This window comes from Heloderma suspectum, chromosome 15 (genome assembly GCF_057233095.1).
Source record: "Heloderma suspectum isolate Gila_16-S chromosome 15, 16-S_ref, whole genome shotgun sequence".
Classification (NCBI taxonomy): domain Eukaryota; kingdom Metazoa; phylum Chordata; class Lepidosauria; order Squamata; family Helodermatidae; genus Heloderma; species Heloderma suspectum.
The window spans coordinates 487,569-499,859 of record NC_139472.1 but is presented as its reverse complement, the minus strand read 5'-3'; the positions used below and the strand labels follow the sequence as shown (position 1 = coordinate 499,859).

Below are 12,291 nucleotides of genomic sequence, written 5' to 3'. Positions count from 1 at the left end.
AGGGTTTTCATGGGCCTGTTTGCATCGTGTATGTGGGTCATGGGGGCGGGGCAGGCAGTAGGTCCATCACCGCTTAGGATAGAATTTGCTTGGCACAGAGTGTATTGTGGGGTGGGATTACTTTTAGCAATAATGTTTGAGTAATAGTACTCAAAGCAGTTATGCACAGTGCCATGCATGAGCCCCTGGTAGCAAAGGGGAGATCCCCAAAGGGGGTGGGTGGGGGAGACAGAGCGCACGGCCCCCCTGCTCCCCCCCATTCACCAGCAGCCTTGTGGCCGCCCTTCTCCTTCCTGCTGGGGTCACAGCTGGAAGAGGAGAAGGCCGCCCTCTTGGGGAAGAAGCAGGAAGTGGAGCAGGAGAAGGCCACAATCCGGGACGAGCTGGTGCACTTGGAGCAGGAGAAGCTGGACCTGGACACGGAGTGCCAGGGACTAGGCCACTCCCTGCGGGCCGTGGAGCAGAGCCGGGAAATGCTGGAGCGGGAGCTGAGGGGGCTGCAGAGGGAGAAAGGGCAGCTCCACGAGCAGCTGGGCCAGGTGAGGGGCTGGGGGCAGCGTTCTTCACTCCAGAAGCGGGATCTCCCCCCGCTCTCTGTGTTGGCCGTGGGGTCCCCCCCAACGGACGGCTTTGCGAGGTGGGGCCGCTGTGCTGCCAGCCCGCTTGGAGCAGGCCCTGCTGACCCTGCATTGCTGGCAGCTCCCGGCGGGGCCTCAGCACTTCTGAACCCGAGCTGCAGGGAGCTCCTACTCAAGACCTCGCAAGCAGCCAGGCAGGGCCTGAGCTCCCGTCTGCTGAACGAGGCTTGCTATGGAGCTCAGATCCAAAGCCTACAGAACAGAGGGGGCAGGACACAGGTTCGCTTTTGCACCTGGGCGTGTGGCACCCTGGGCTCAGATCTGTGCTCTCGGCGCTGGCTGCAGTGGAGCAGGGCCCTTTCCTGTCTGGTGCAGGGCTGAGGCTTGGCCTCCCAGGCACTGGGGCCTGGCTTGAGCCGGGGCGCTGGGAGGGCCTGGGAGCTGGGGGCGTCGGGCACATCTGTGTCCCCCTCCTCCTCAGCTGTCCCGCCAGAGGAACGCTGGCAGCGAGGAGCTAGGGCAGGTGCGGAGGGAGCTGGAGCGCCGCAGTGAGGCCTTGCTCCGGGTGGCCAAGGAGAAGGAGGCGCTGATGAAGGAGAAGGCAAGTCTGGCGGTGCAGCTGGCCGCCTCGGAGCGGGAGAGCCGGGGGCTAGCGGAGGAGATGGCCAGCCTCAGGTGGGTCTGGGCAGCAGAGAGCCCCCCTGGAATTGTGTGGGGGTTTCCCGGGAGGCACTCGGAGTCGTCCAGTGGGTCTGCCTGGCTGGTTGAGCCTGGAGGTGGCTGGGGAAGCCGTCGATAGAGGCAGCGGCGGTGGCCTCCTTGCCACGGCAAAGCCCATGCTGGATCAGGCCACGGGTCCATCCCCCGGCGGCCCTCATCAGAAAGCCAGATGCTGTGGTGGACTGTCATGGTTCACAGCCATTGAACAGCTCCACAAAGGCCTAATCCCCTGTCAAAGGCATCTGCACCATTTCCCCCGCCACATGACGTGGCAGTGTTTCCACGAATGGTGTTGCACCAAGGAAAAGATAATAAGTCGTGGATTCAAAGTGCAGCAAAGCAGATTTTACGCGGGATGAGCGGAAGGGCTTTCCAGCTTGAAGGATTCTCTGGCAGTGGCCCAGGGGAGCTGTGGAAACATCTTCCGTAAAGTCGAATGGAGTCCTTGTCAGGCGTGGCTTCCACCGAAGGGATCTTGCTGTTGTTGGGGGAAGGTGGCAGAAGCACTGACCCCCAAGGGTTTATTGTAATAAAACAATCCTACTGCCTTTCCCTGCAATTCCGGCAAAAGCTACTGAACAGCAGACAAAATAATGCAATGCAACCTCATGACAATAAAAAGGGGGAAAAGATAGCATTCTGCTAAAACCCTTTTCTCCCGCCTCTCTTTGCCAAGGTCTGAGAAAGACACCTTGGAGACGACCCTCTTTGAGATCCAGCAGCATCTGGCCCACCTGGACTCCCGGAAGGAGCAGCTGGAAGCCAACAGCCAAGGCTGGCTCGTGGCCAAGGAGACCTTGCAGGGTATTGGGGCCGTCTCCCTTCGCGTCTTCCAGGCTGCCTCCGCCTCCTTTCTTTTATAGATGTGGCTCCTGGCCCAGCTGGGAAACTCCTTTGGCTTGTGGTCCGTTGTGGTCTTGGTGCTCCTTCCGCAGCCGTGGGCTCCACCTGTGTGTGTCGCGCGTGTGCATGTCTTCTGTCCCCAGCTGCCATTCCTTCTCAGCAGGGGCGTCCTGTGCTGAGTGCTCCCTTCCCCCCTCCGGTCATCCTGCACTTGTCCCTTGAGAGAAGGGCAGGGAGCTGGGATGGCTCTGAGGAGTCTGTGTGGTGGTTGGAAGGCTCTAGTTCTAGGCAGCCACCCTGGCCCCGGAGGAGACCTAGCGGGCCACCTCAGACCAGGCAGGGGCGCTGAGCAGCCCACGTGGTCGGAAGGAAGTGGCCACAGCCCGCGTTTCCTCTGCTTGTCCTTCACGTGCACACGGGGCCCCTTCCAGAGCGTGCTGGATCCTTTGCGACGCGTGGTGACGGCGCTCCTCCGCAAGGGGCGGGGGCTCTCCCGAAGCGGTGGGTCTGAGCCCGCCCTTTCCCCTCCAGGCCGTTCTGGCCCGGAGCCTCCCGCCTGCCCCCTTCCCTGACCCGCCTGCCTGTCCTTCCCGCAGTGGAGCTCGTGGGCGTCCGCAAGCAGATGGAGGCCGAGGTGAGCCGGCTGGAGCGGGACAAGGTGCTGGCGGCCCAGCAGCTCTCCCAGGCGGAGCAGGAGTGCCAGGCTGCCCTGCAGCGCGCCCAGGCAGCTCACGAGGAGGAGGTGGACCGCCTCCAGAGGGAGCGGGTGCGTGCCACGCCAGGCCCTGCGCGGCACTCTGTTCGGGGGCCGGGAGGGCTCGCCTGCCGCCGCAGCCTTCCAGGACGGGGGTCCTGGGCGCCCCTGAGCCTGGCTGTTCCCCTCAGGAGGCGCTGCGCTGGGAACTGGACGTGGAGCGGGAGGAGCTGCTGCGCCGGCTGATGCAGGAGCGGGAGGAGCTGCTGGCCCGCCACCAGGCGGAGAAGGAGGAGCTGGGCGAGGCGGCCGCTGCCCTCCAGCGGGAGCGGGACAAGTGCCTCCTGCTGGCCGAGGGGGAGAAGCAGCAGGTGGCGTGGGGTGCTCCGGGCGGGGCGGCGGGAGCTTCTGGAGCGGGGGCTGGGGGAGCAGGCGGAGGAAGGGCTAGGCGCCCCGGGAAGGCGGAGGGCCGAGGGCCGTGCATGCGTGTGTGTCTCCGAGCACGGCTAAGTCCCGAATCCTGCTGGGTCCCGTCGCTGGCTGAGCACTTGCAAAGGGCGGCTCCTGCCCCACCCCCACAGTGGACGGCTGGAGGCAACGGGGCGGGGGTGTTTGCGCCCCGGAACGAAGGCTGTGTTCCTCGGGGTGCCAAGTGCCGTGCCGGAGACCAGGGTGCGTGGCTGCCCTCAGTCTGCCTGGCTGCAGAGCAGCGCAGCGGAGCGGCGGGAGTCGGGTGGAGGGCGGGCAGCCCTTCTCCGCGCAGCAGTGGCACTGGCTCCTGCCAGAGGGTGATGGGCAGCCATCCTGATGGCTTGGAAAGGGGGCTGGACCCATGTGTGCCGGACAGGGCTGCAGCCGTGGCAGCCTCCGAGGGCGGGGCGGCATGCTGGGGAGGGTGCATCAGAGGGTGCTGCGTGTTCGCATCCTGCTGGCGGGCTTGCCGCTGGAGCATCCGGCTGGACACTGGTGGGGCAGGATGCTGGACTGCGGAGGCCTGTGGCCTGATCCAGCTGCAGGGCTCTTCCGCTGGCCGCCTGTGCCCCAGCCTGTGCCCCACCAGCCACTGGGGCCACCCTTGCACCTGTGCCTGGCGCTCAGGGCAGGCAGCCTGTGAGCCCCTGGGGCAGCAGGCGAGCTGGCTTGACAGCTGGCCGGCTGGTGGCGTGGAGGGGGGACTGGTGCGGCCACTCCAGGACAAGGGAGCTAAAGGGGGACTCCCTTGGCCAGCGCCCCGCCTGGGGCTCTGGGCCAGGCGGACGCTGCTGCTGTGCGAGCGCCCCCGGTGGGACTTGGCTGCGGACCTCTCCTCGGAGCGGCTGGTGGCACAGGGAGCCAGGCCCCGCTCCGTGTCACAGCCCTGCTAGCGTCAAGGGTGCCCGCTCTCCTCTGCAGGCGCTGTCCCTCAAGGAGTCGGAGAAAGCCATCCTGATGGAGAAGCTCTCAGGCGCCCAGCAGACCCTGGCGAGCGTCACCCTGGAGGCAGAGCGGCAGAAGCGTGAGGCCCAGAGCCGCCAGGACCAAGAGCGGGTAGGGGCCGTCCAGGTGGGGCGCTGTACGGGGCGGAGGCAGCGCGCCTTGGCTGCTTGGGCAGGGAGGGCTCAGAGGCGCTGGCAGCCTGGAGCCAGCGGAGGCAGGCGGGACAGGCTTGCAGGCCTCTCTCTGCCCTTGGGGTCTGCACAGATCCATGCTGCACTGCGCCCGCCACGTGGGTCCTTCCGGGGCAGCCAGGGCCAACGCCGGACTCCTGTTCTTCTGGTGGGTTCCCCACAGGCGGCTAGTTGGCCGCTGCACGGACAGGATCCTGGACAGGGCTGAGGCTGGGTCAGGGCTCCTCCAGCCACGGCTGATCCTCTGCCTTGCGTCTGCCTGGCACACCAGCCCCCCAGGGAACAGGGTGTGGGGCGTAGCCAGAGGGAAGGCTGCCCCCCCGGCTCTGCAGGGCTCCACCCTCACTGCTCTTCCGCCTCTGCCCCTCCTCCGCCATCCACGCTCTCCTCCTGCCCAGCCAGAATCGCACCACGGGGGCAGGGGGGGCTCTCCCTGGGGAGCCGGCCCCGTCATGGAGAGCTTGGCTGTTCCACCTTTCTGCAGGGCGCCACCAATGCCTTGAACTCGGAGCTGCGGAGCTTGCGGGCCCAGTTTGAAGAAGCCATTGTCGGCCACGAGCGGGAGGTGAAGGCGCTCCATGAGCAGGCCCGGGATCTGGCGAAGCAGCGGGAGTCTGCCCTTCACGAGGTGAATGGACCCCGTCGGGGGAGCCCAGGACAACGGGTGGGGCGGAGGAGGCAGCGGGCAACAGAGCAATGGAGCTGGGCAAGGTGCCACCTGGCTTCCACACACATTGCTGTGCACGCGCCAGCCACACCTTTGCAGCAGGCCTCTGCCAGAAGCCCCACGAGGCCTTGTTCCTGGAGGCCGCTGCGGCCGAGGCGAGCCCCTGCAGGCACCTGACTCCAGCCGCTGGCCTCGCACTCCTCCCCATCCAGGTGGAGCAGCTGAAGACCCAGCTGCGCATGGTGGAGGACGCCCGGGACACGATCCACCGGGACCTGCTGGAGGCGCACCGTAAGGCGCGAGAGGCCCAGGAAGCCTATGAGATCCAGCGCAAGGAGGCGGTGGACCTGCGGAGGGGCCTGAGTGACGGGGCCAAGGAGACGGAGGCACTGCACAGGTCCAACGCGGAGCTGCGCGGCGCCGTGAAGCGTGCTGAGGGCGACCGCATCAGGTGAGGGCAGGGGTGCCTCGGGAGGGGGAGGCTGCATGGGGCCCTCTGGAGCGCCCGCCTGCGCCCCATCTCCGGTGGCAGCCTTCAACTTCGGGGGAGGGCCTCCTCTGGAGCGACAGGGAGCTGCTTGCCTTTTTCTGCCCCTGTTTCTGCCCCCTCCCCAGCATCCAGGTGAGACTGAACAGCCCCCCGGGTGTGAGAAGAGCCCCCCGGGCCGTGTTTCTCCAGGACCCAGGCTTCCAGAAACATCCGGCTCTTCTGGCTCAGGGGTTTCTGTTTCCACAGTGGCTCGTGGGAGAAGCAGTTGCATCAGCCTGTCTTCTCAGTCCCCTCCCTGCCGGAAGACGTGGCAGTCCGTTCCCTGACCAGCTCGGGGGGGGGGACAGTCTTCCCACCCATAATTTGCAAAGCGAGGTAGAGACAGAGTGGTAGAGAGGGGACCTGACAGCGGTGGAGTGCAGCCAGTGGTCTTTTTGGGTGTCTGCCGTTATCAGCTTCCCGCTTCGATGTTCCGAGTCGAGTGGGAACCCCTAATATTTCTTTTTCTTTGGCGTGCCTCTTAGCGCACTGATACTGTTCAAAGCAATGTGCAGATATGCTTTTCACGTGCTCAGAGAAAAGAGCTGTCTCCCGGCCTTGAGGAAGAGCCCTTGTCTTTCCTTGCTGGAAGGCCCCTCTGTCAACTGAGACCCCTCTGGGCCCTACACTAAGAGGGAAAGAGTGCCCCATCCCGGAACCTCTGAGAATGGAAGTTGACAGTAGGCGCGGGTGTCCCTCTCTTTGCCACGGATCCACTGCGTGGCAAATCGCCCCTTCTCTTGGCCTCAGCTCCTTGCCTGTGAAAGGCATAATAGCAGCCTGGTAACCTTGGCAGGCGTATGAGAGTGGGCTGAAGGCGCCGTTCCATGGGATGAAAGGGGGAGGACCACAGCTGCTTTGCTCGCAGAAGGCCCCTGGGGTCAGTCTCCAGCGTGTTCAGGCAGGGCTGGAAGAGACACTGGTGAGTTGAGGCCGCGGCCCATTGGGGCCCTGGGCTGAGCCGGATGGAGCAGGGCCGCTTCTGACGTTCCTGTGAATGGGCCCGGAGACATTCACTTCCCGCTGGCAGGATCACAGGCGAGGTAATGCTGGGTCCTGTCGCCTTTGACTTACTGTGACTCAGCCCTGAGTTTGGCAAATGTGTGCTGTGCAGAGATGCTCAGTTGCTTTTGCCCAACTACCCATTTGCCAGCGCAGTCAGTCCGAGAGAGAATTACTGAGGACTCTTGCATCCATCGAGCTGAAAAGGGTCGAGCCATGTTGGGGATCGGCAGGTGAATATGGGGAGGACCCTGGCCTTGAAAGGCAGCTAAGACATGTATGGGACAAACAGACGAGCAGAGATGGGGGCGTAGTCTGGTTTTCACCCTACGCCACCAATGGACTTTTCCCTCAGTGGCGATGGGGAAACCAGATGCTCCTTCAGGACGCGTGGCAGCAGCTCTCTGAGCTGGACTGTGGTGTGGGTCTCCTCTGGAGACTGGATGGGTCTGTCGGCTCGGGTTCAAGATGGTGCGCCTTCCCTGCCCCTCTCTAGTTTGAAGCGTGCCAGTGAGGAGAAGGACCAGAAGATTGCCATCCTGGAGGAGGCCCGGGCAGCCATGGGCAAGGAGGCTGCCGATGTGCGCAGCAGCCTCCAAGAGGTGGAGCGGTCACGGCTGGAGGCCCGCCGGGAACTGCAGGAGCTGCGTCGGCAGGTCTGGGGGAGATGGGGGCCGAGCGGTGGGGAGGGCGGGCACCGCTTGCACCCTTTCAGCTCCTGCTGCTGCCTGCGGTGTGAGGGGCCCCCAGCCAGGCACAGAGGAGGAGGTGGGGCCAAAGGGGGTGTGTCGGGAAGACCAGTTTCCACAGCATGCTGGAGTCCAGGGACGGCGGTATCTCTCCGGGGCTCCACCTCCCTTTGGGCTCCCTGGCATGCTCTGTGGGGCTTTTCTGCCCCCTGCCCCATCTCATCAGACAGCTCTTCTCTTTCCTGCACTGACCTGCCTCCGTCCCCTGCTGCTTTCGCATTTTTCCCTCTGTTTTCCTGTCGCTATCTTCCTGTCGTTGCTGTGAGGGTTTTCATCCCCCACACCTTGGGTTGGGGACAGACAGTAGCTTTTAGAGAGATGTTCGCTGTTTGGGGAGCTTGTCCCACTGTCTGCTCTGGCTAAACAGGTTTGGCAGGCTTTGTGAAACCCGCACATCCCTCCTTCAAACCCTCCTCCACTCTCTGAGAAGACCCCCGGTGACCCCCAGGCAGCGCCCCTGCTGCAGGTGCTCCGCTCTCCACCCAGACAAACGCCCTGCTCTGCTTCCCTGCCGCAGATCCAGATGCTGGACAGCGAGAGCACCAGGAAGAGCAAGGAGGTGGCCGAGCTGCAGGCCCGGGCCACTCTGGACGAGCAGCGGGAGGAGGAGAGCCGGCGGGAGGCCTTTGGCCTCAAGCAGAGGATCGTGGAGAGCGAAGCCGGCCGGGACTCAGCCAGGCAGGAGGCGAGTGCCAGGCTTTTCCCAGGGAGGCCTGCCCCCGCCCTGGCGGGTGGCCCCGGACACCCGCCTGGAGCCCTGCGGGCATGGGGGCCGCCTCACGGCTCCCTCCCGGCCCCCGGGCCCGAGTGCCCTCGGCCCGCAGGGGTGTCTCTCCGCGAGACCTTGGCCATGCCCTCGGGCAGACGCTGGGTTGCCTGCCGGAGAGCCTCCTGCCCAGGAGGGGCCCCCCGTCGGAGGTGCTCCGGCCTGGCCACCGCCCGCTCTCCTAGGAGGGCTGCCTGTCCTGGCTTTTCCCCTCCGGGTGGGGGAGGCCATTCTGCTTCAATTCTGTGTTGTGTACAGCTGGCACAGGAGTAGGCAGGCCGCCTGTTGGGGTTGCCCCTCCCAGTCAAGAGGCCATGTGTTGCCCAGAAAGGGGGTGGTGGGGCTCCTCGGAAGGGGGTAATTACTGCCCCCCTTTCGCAGTGGACCCGGCCCTCTGGTTTTCCCCCAGAGAAAAGGCTTCCCTCAGGTCTCTGCTGGGCCTTTGGGCAGGGCTGCCCGAGAGCCTGGGGCACTGCCTTCCCCAGGGGCGTGTGCCTTTCAGCTCTGGCTCTCTTCCTCACCTGCAGCTCCACAACCTGCACCGGAAGCTCTCGGACCTGGAGGGCGAGTTCCGCCTGCGGGAGAAGGAGCTGCTGGGCAGCCTGGAGGAGGCCCGCGGCAACGAGAAGAAGCTGGTAGACAACGCCCGCAACCTGGAAGTCAAGCTGGAGAAGGCGCAGGCTGAGGTGGCGGAGCTGGGCCTGCGCCTGAGTGCGGCCGAGGGGCGTGTCCATGGCCTGGAGGCGGAGCTGGCTCGCGTGGAAGGCCTGAAGCGTGACGTGGAGCTCAAGCTGGGCAGCCTCCACTCTGCCCTCCGGCGCACCCTGGGCATCAGCAGCGGAGGCCGGGCCCCCAGCCCGGCCCTCAGGGCCCACGGAGGCCGCTCCCCCAAGAGGCTCTTTTCCCCTCTGAAAGGTAATGTCAGAGGACCGCTGCTTGTGACTGCGGCCCAGGGAGTGCCGCTCCCTCCCTCCCTCCCTCCCTCTGACTCCCCGTGTCCTTCCTACTCTCCCTGCAGGTGACTTTGCCACCAATGGGTGTGGCAGCTCCACTCCTGAGGCCGGAGGCAGCCCTGGCTCCCGCCCTCCCTCGCCGGAGCGCGCCCTCTCCCCCAGCCGGAGTGAGCAGCTGGTCGCCGACATCAACCCAGAGGTGGTCCGGGCTGCTCTCCGGGGCTTCCTGCAGGAACTGCGGGAGGCACAGCGAGAGCGGGTATGCTCACGGAGATGCCGGGGGGCCCTGTCCGCCCATCATTCTGCTGGCTTGGGGGACCCGACCCCCCCTGCAAGCCAGAAACATCCCGCCCGTAGCAGTGCTGCTCTTCTCCCTGTCTCCCTGGGGCCAGGATGATGCCCGCTCCCAGCTGGGTGCCCTGAACCGGCAGTTGGCGGAGATGGAGGCTGAGCGGGACATGGCCGGCGCCCAGGTGCAGCAGCTGCAGAAGCAGGTGGCCGAATGCAAGGAAGGTGGGTGAGCCAGCAGGCTCTGGGCCACAGCCTGAAACCCGAGTTCGGCGCCCCTTTAGCCGTGTTTCCAAGCTTGCAGGGTTGGACCAGGAGGGCACAGCTCCGTTTCCCGCCAGGCTCCCCGTCTCTTTGTGACCTGTTCTCAAGGCTGACGGCTTCAAAGAGCTGCTTGAGTGTCATAAGCAAACTGCAGGGTGCTTCCAGAAGTGAAGTGAAGACCCCCCCCATATTAATAAATGCCATTTCCCTGAGAACCCGTGTGGCAAGGCCAGTTATTAATGAAGCCCCCTGGCCCTATAGGATCCCTGCCTGGTGGCAGGATGGTGCCCCTCTGTGCTGGGAGAAGGTGAAGCCTCTTTCAGCTCCAACCCCTGGAGGGGGATGAGTGGAGGAGTCTCCTCCTTCAGTTTTTCCACCTGAGAAATTGGGGGCAATTTGCAGACACTCCCTCTGGCTTGGCATGTGCTCTGCTTTCCACCGAAGTGGGCCTTTCAGGCCTTAGCCCCCCGTGTGGGCCCTGTGCAGCCAGCCTGCCCCTCCCCCCGACGGTGCTGCGTGTGACCGCCGCTGCCCCAGACTCCCGCCGCTGAGCGCGCACCACGTTCCCTTCTGCAGGGAGGCGCAGTGTGGATGGGAAGCTGAGTGGCACCCAGACAGCCCTGATGCTGCGAGAGGAGACCCTGCGCCGGAACGAGAGGGAGTGCAAGGCCCTGACGGACAGGCTGGCGGCGCTGGAGCGGAGCTTCCAAACGGCTGACGGCGAGCGGAGAGCCATGCAAGTGAGTAGCACGCAGGTGCCACGGTGAGTGGGAGTGGGGCCGCACCTCAGCTCTGGGAGAGGAGAAGAGGGCCGTTCTCTCCTTCTTCCATCCCATTCCCGAAAACTCAGGAAGGGTTTACAGCATTTCTCACCAGGAAAATCCTTCAGAATCCTGAGATGGGCAGGGCCAGATCTTTTCCCAAAGCGGGGTGTGCGCACGTACTGCTCCTGCTCCCCCGCAGGCCTGGCCTGGCCTTCAGCTTGGTGGAGAGAGGGGGCACGCTAACCCACCGCCCACCCCAGCCTCTGTTGGCCCGGGGAGGCATTCCCTGTCTGTCTGTCGCTGAGTCTGTGTTTATGTCTGTCAGGCTTGGAATTCCTCCATCTTCCCAGATTGAGGAACAATGCTGGGGGGCTGCCAGGGAGGCTGGTGGCGGGGGGGGGGTGAGGCGGGGGGTCCAGCTCAGGTCTGGTCCACCAGCTGGGCTCCCTCGATCTTGGTGTCGGCCCCCTCAGCGGCTGCGGTGCAGGAAGATAGGCGGCAGCGGCGGCAGCGTTCTTGTTGGGGTTGGGGAGAGGAGAGGAGAGAGACAGGTCCAGCAGGGTGGTGCACCGAGGCCAAGGTGCCTGACGAAATGCGCCTTCAGCAGCGCCGTGTGAGAGGAGCCCCCCTCGGCGGACGACGCTGAGGGGCCAGGTTTTTGGGAAATGTGATCGTGTGCTATTTGAGCTGCTCTGAAACTTGTTGAGGCCACGGAAGGGGTTTTCCCAAGTACCACTGAGCCTGTGCAGAGTGCTTGCAAAAGGAGAGGCTTGTGCGGGGAGGCGGGGTGTGGGGGGCAGAGGAGGTGTCAAGGCTGCGGGCTGAAGAAGAGCAGCTGGACCGGAGTGGGACCTCCGTGCCCCTTCGTGAGGCGGGGGCGCACACCATACTTGGGGGCAGAGGGCAGCACTGGCGTGAAATGTCGCCCGTGTGGAAAGCGTTTGGCCGGCGTTGCCAGCGGGTGCTCCGAGGGTCCCTGCATGGCTGACTGCAGATCCTCGGTGGCGGGAGAGTTTCATTTCCGAGCACTTCCTCCTCAGGCAAGAGTGAGGCTACTGAATCGGTCCTGATTCCTGGCAGTGGAGGCGCAGCTGTGCAGGGAAAGACTTTTGGAGGGCTGAGCGAGCTGCCAGGGGATGTTTCATTTGACCCCTGGCCCCCCATGGAAACTGCCAAAGAGCTTAAGGAGCCCCACTGACGACAATGGTCGGGACCAAGGCTGCTCTTCCACTTGGGAAAAGGAGGCAGCCCGCAAGGCCATGAGCGCCAAGGAGCCCAGGCCCCTCCGCGCCCGCTGGGAGCGCTGCAGCGCCCGTTATGGCTGCCAGACGGGCCCACAAGCAGGGCAGGGAGCCACGCGACCCGATGCGAAGGCCCCCCGTTGGGCCCAGGCGAGGGCATTGTTCCCGCCCAAGTGGGCTGTCCACTTGGGTGGCGCACCCCTACGGGGCGGGCCAGCAGGGCCTGTGATCACCCCCTCCGCCCCCTTGCCTGCCAGGAGAAGCTCCGAGGGGTGAAGGCCAGCGAGAGCAAGCTGGAGGCAGAGAGGCGTCGCCTGAAGGACGTCCTGGATGCCTCGGAGAGCCGCAGCACCAAGCTGGAGCTCCTGAGGCGGTCGCTGGAGGGGGAGCTGCAGCGGGCCAGGCTGGCGCTGAGCGACCGCGAGGCGGAGGTCCGAGTGCTGCGCGACCGGGTGGACCTCCTGCAGAAGCAGGTGTGGCTGGGGCAGCTCCCTTGGGCCACAGGGGCATCGGGGCGGCACCCCTGGGCGGGGTGTTGGGGCAGCCCCCGCAGGGCAGCTTCAAAGAGGGCACGGCTGTCCTGGAGCGGGGGCTTTTCTGCCCCCCACAGCGCCACCCCCGGCTCC

At 65.1% G+C, this 12,291-nt stretch overlaps 1 protein-coding gene across 14 annotated transcripts in view; it reads left to right on the top strand.

The window, feature by feature from the left end:
* CROCC (ciliary rootlet coiled-coil, rootletin) overlaps positions 1 to 12,291 on the top strand; it is a 44,563-nt gene that overhangs the window by 25,920 nt on the left and 6,352 nt on the right. For 11 of the 14 annotated variants that reach the window (XM_084821634.1, XM_084821633.1, XM_084821628.1 and 8 more), the window contains 15 exons: positions 309 to 539; positions 1,060 to 1,253; positions 1,975 to 2,102; positions 2,738 to 2,907; positions 3,027 to 3,206; positions 4,228 to 4,377; positions 4,927 to 5,070; positions 5,322 to 5,560; positions 7,137 to 7,296; positions 7,907 to 8,074; positions 8,683 to 9,070; positions 9,174 to 9,367; positions 9,501 to 9,621; positions 10,237 to 10,400; positions 11,923 to 12,138. In XM_084821634.1, the coding sequence (XP_084677760.1) occupies positions 309 to 539; positions 1,060 to 1,253; positions 1,975 to 2,102; positions 2,738 to 2,907; positions 3,027 to 3,206; positions 4,228 to 4,377; positions 4,927 to 5,070; positions 5,322 to 5,560; positions 7,137 to 7,296; positions 7,907 to 8,074; positions 8,683 to 9,070; positions 9,174 to 9,367; positions 9,501 to 9,621; positions 10,237 to 10,400; positions 11,923 to 12,138 (2,847 nt within the window). The remainder of the gene's footprint in view (positions 1 to 308; positions 540 to 1,059; positions 1,254 to 1,974; positions 2,103 to 2,737; positions 2,908 to 3,026; positions 3,207 to 4,227; positions 4,378 to 4,926; positions 5,071 to 5,321; positions 5,561 to 7,136; positions 7,297 to 7,906; positions 8,075 to 8,682; positions 9,071 to 9,173; positions 9,368 to 9,500; positions 9,622 to 10,236; positions 10,401 to 11,922; positions 12,139 to 12,291) is intronic. The other 3 variants (XM_084821630.1, XM_084821640.1, XM_084821632.1) reach the window with 1 other exon arrangement.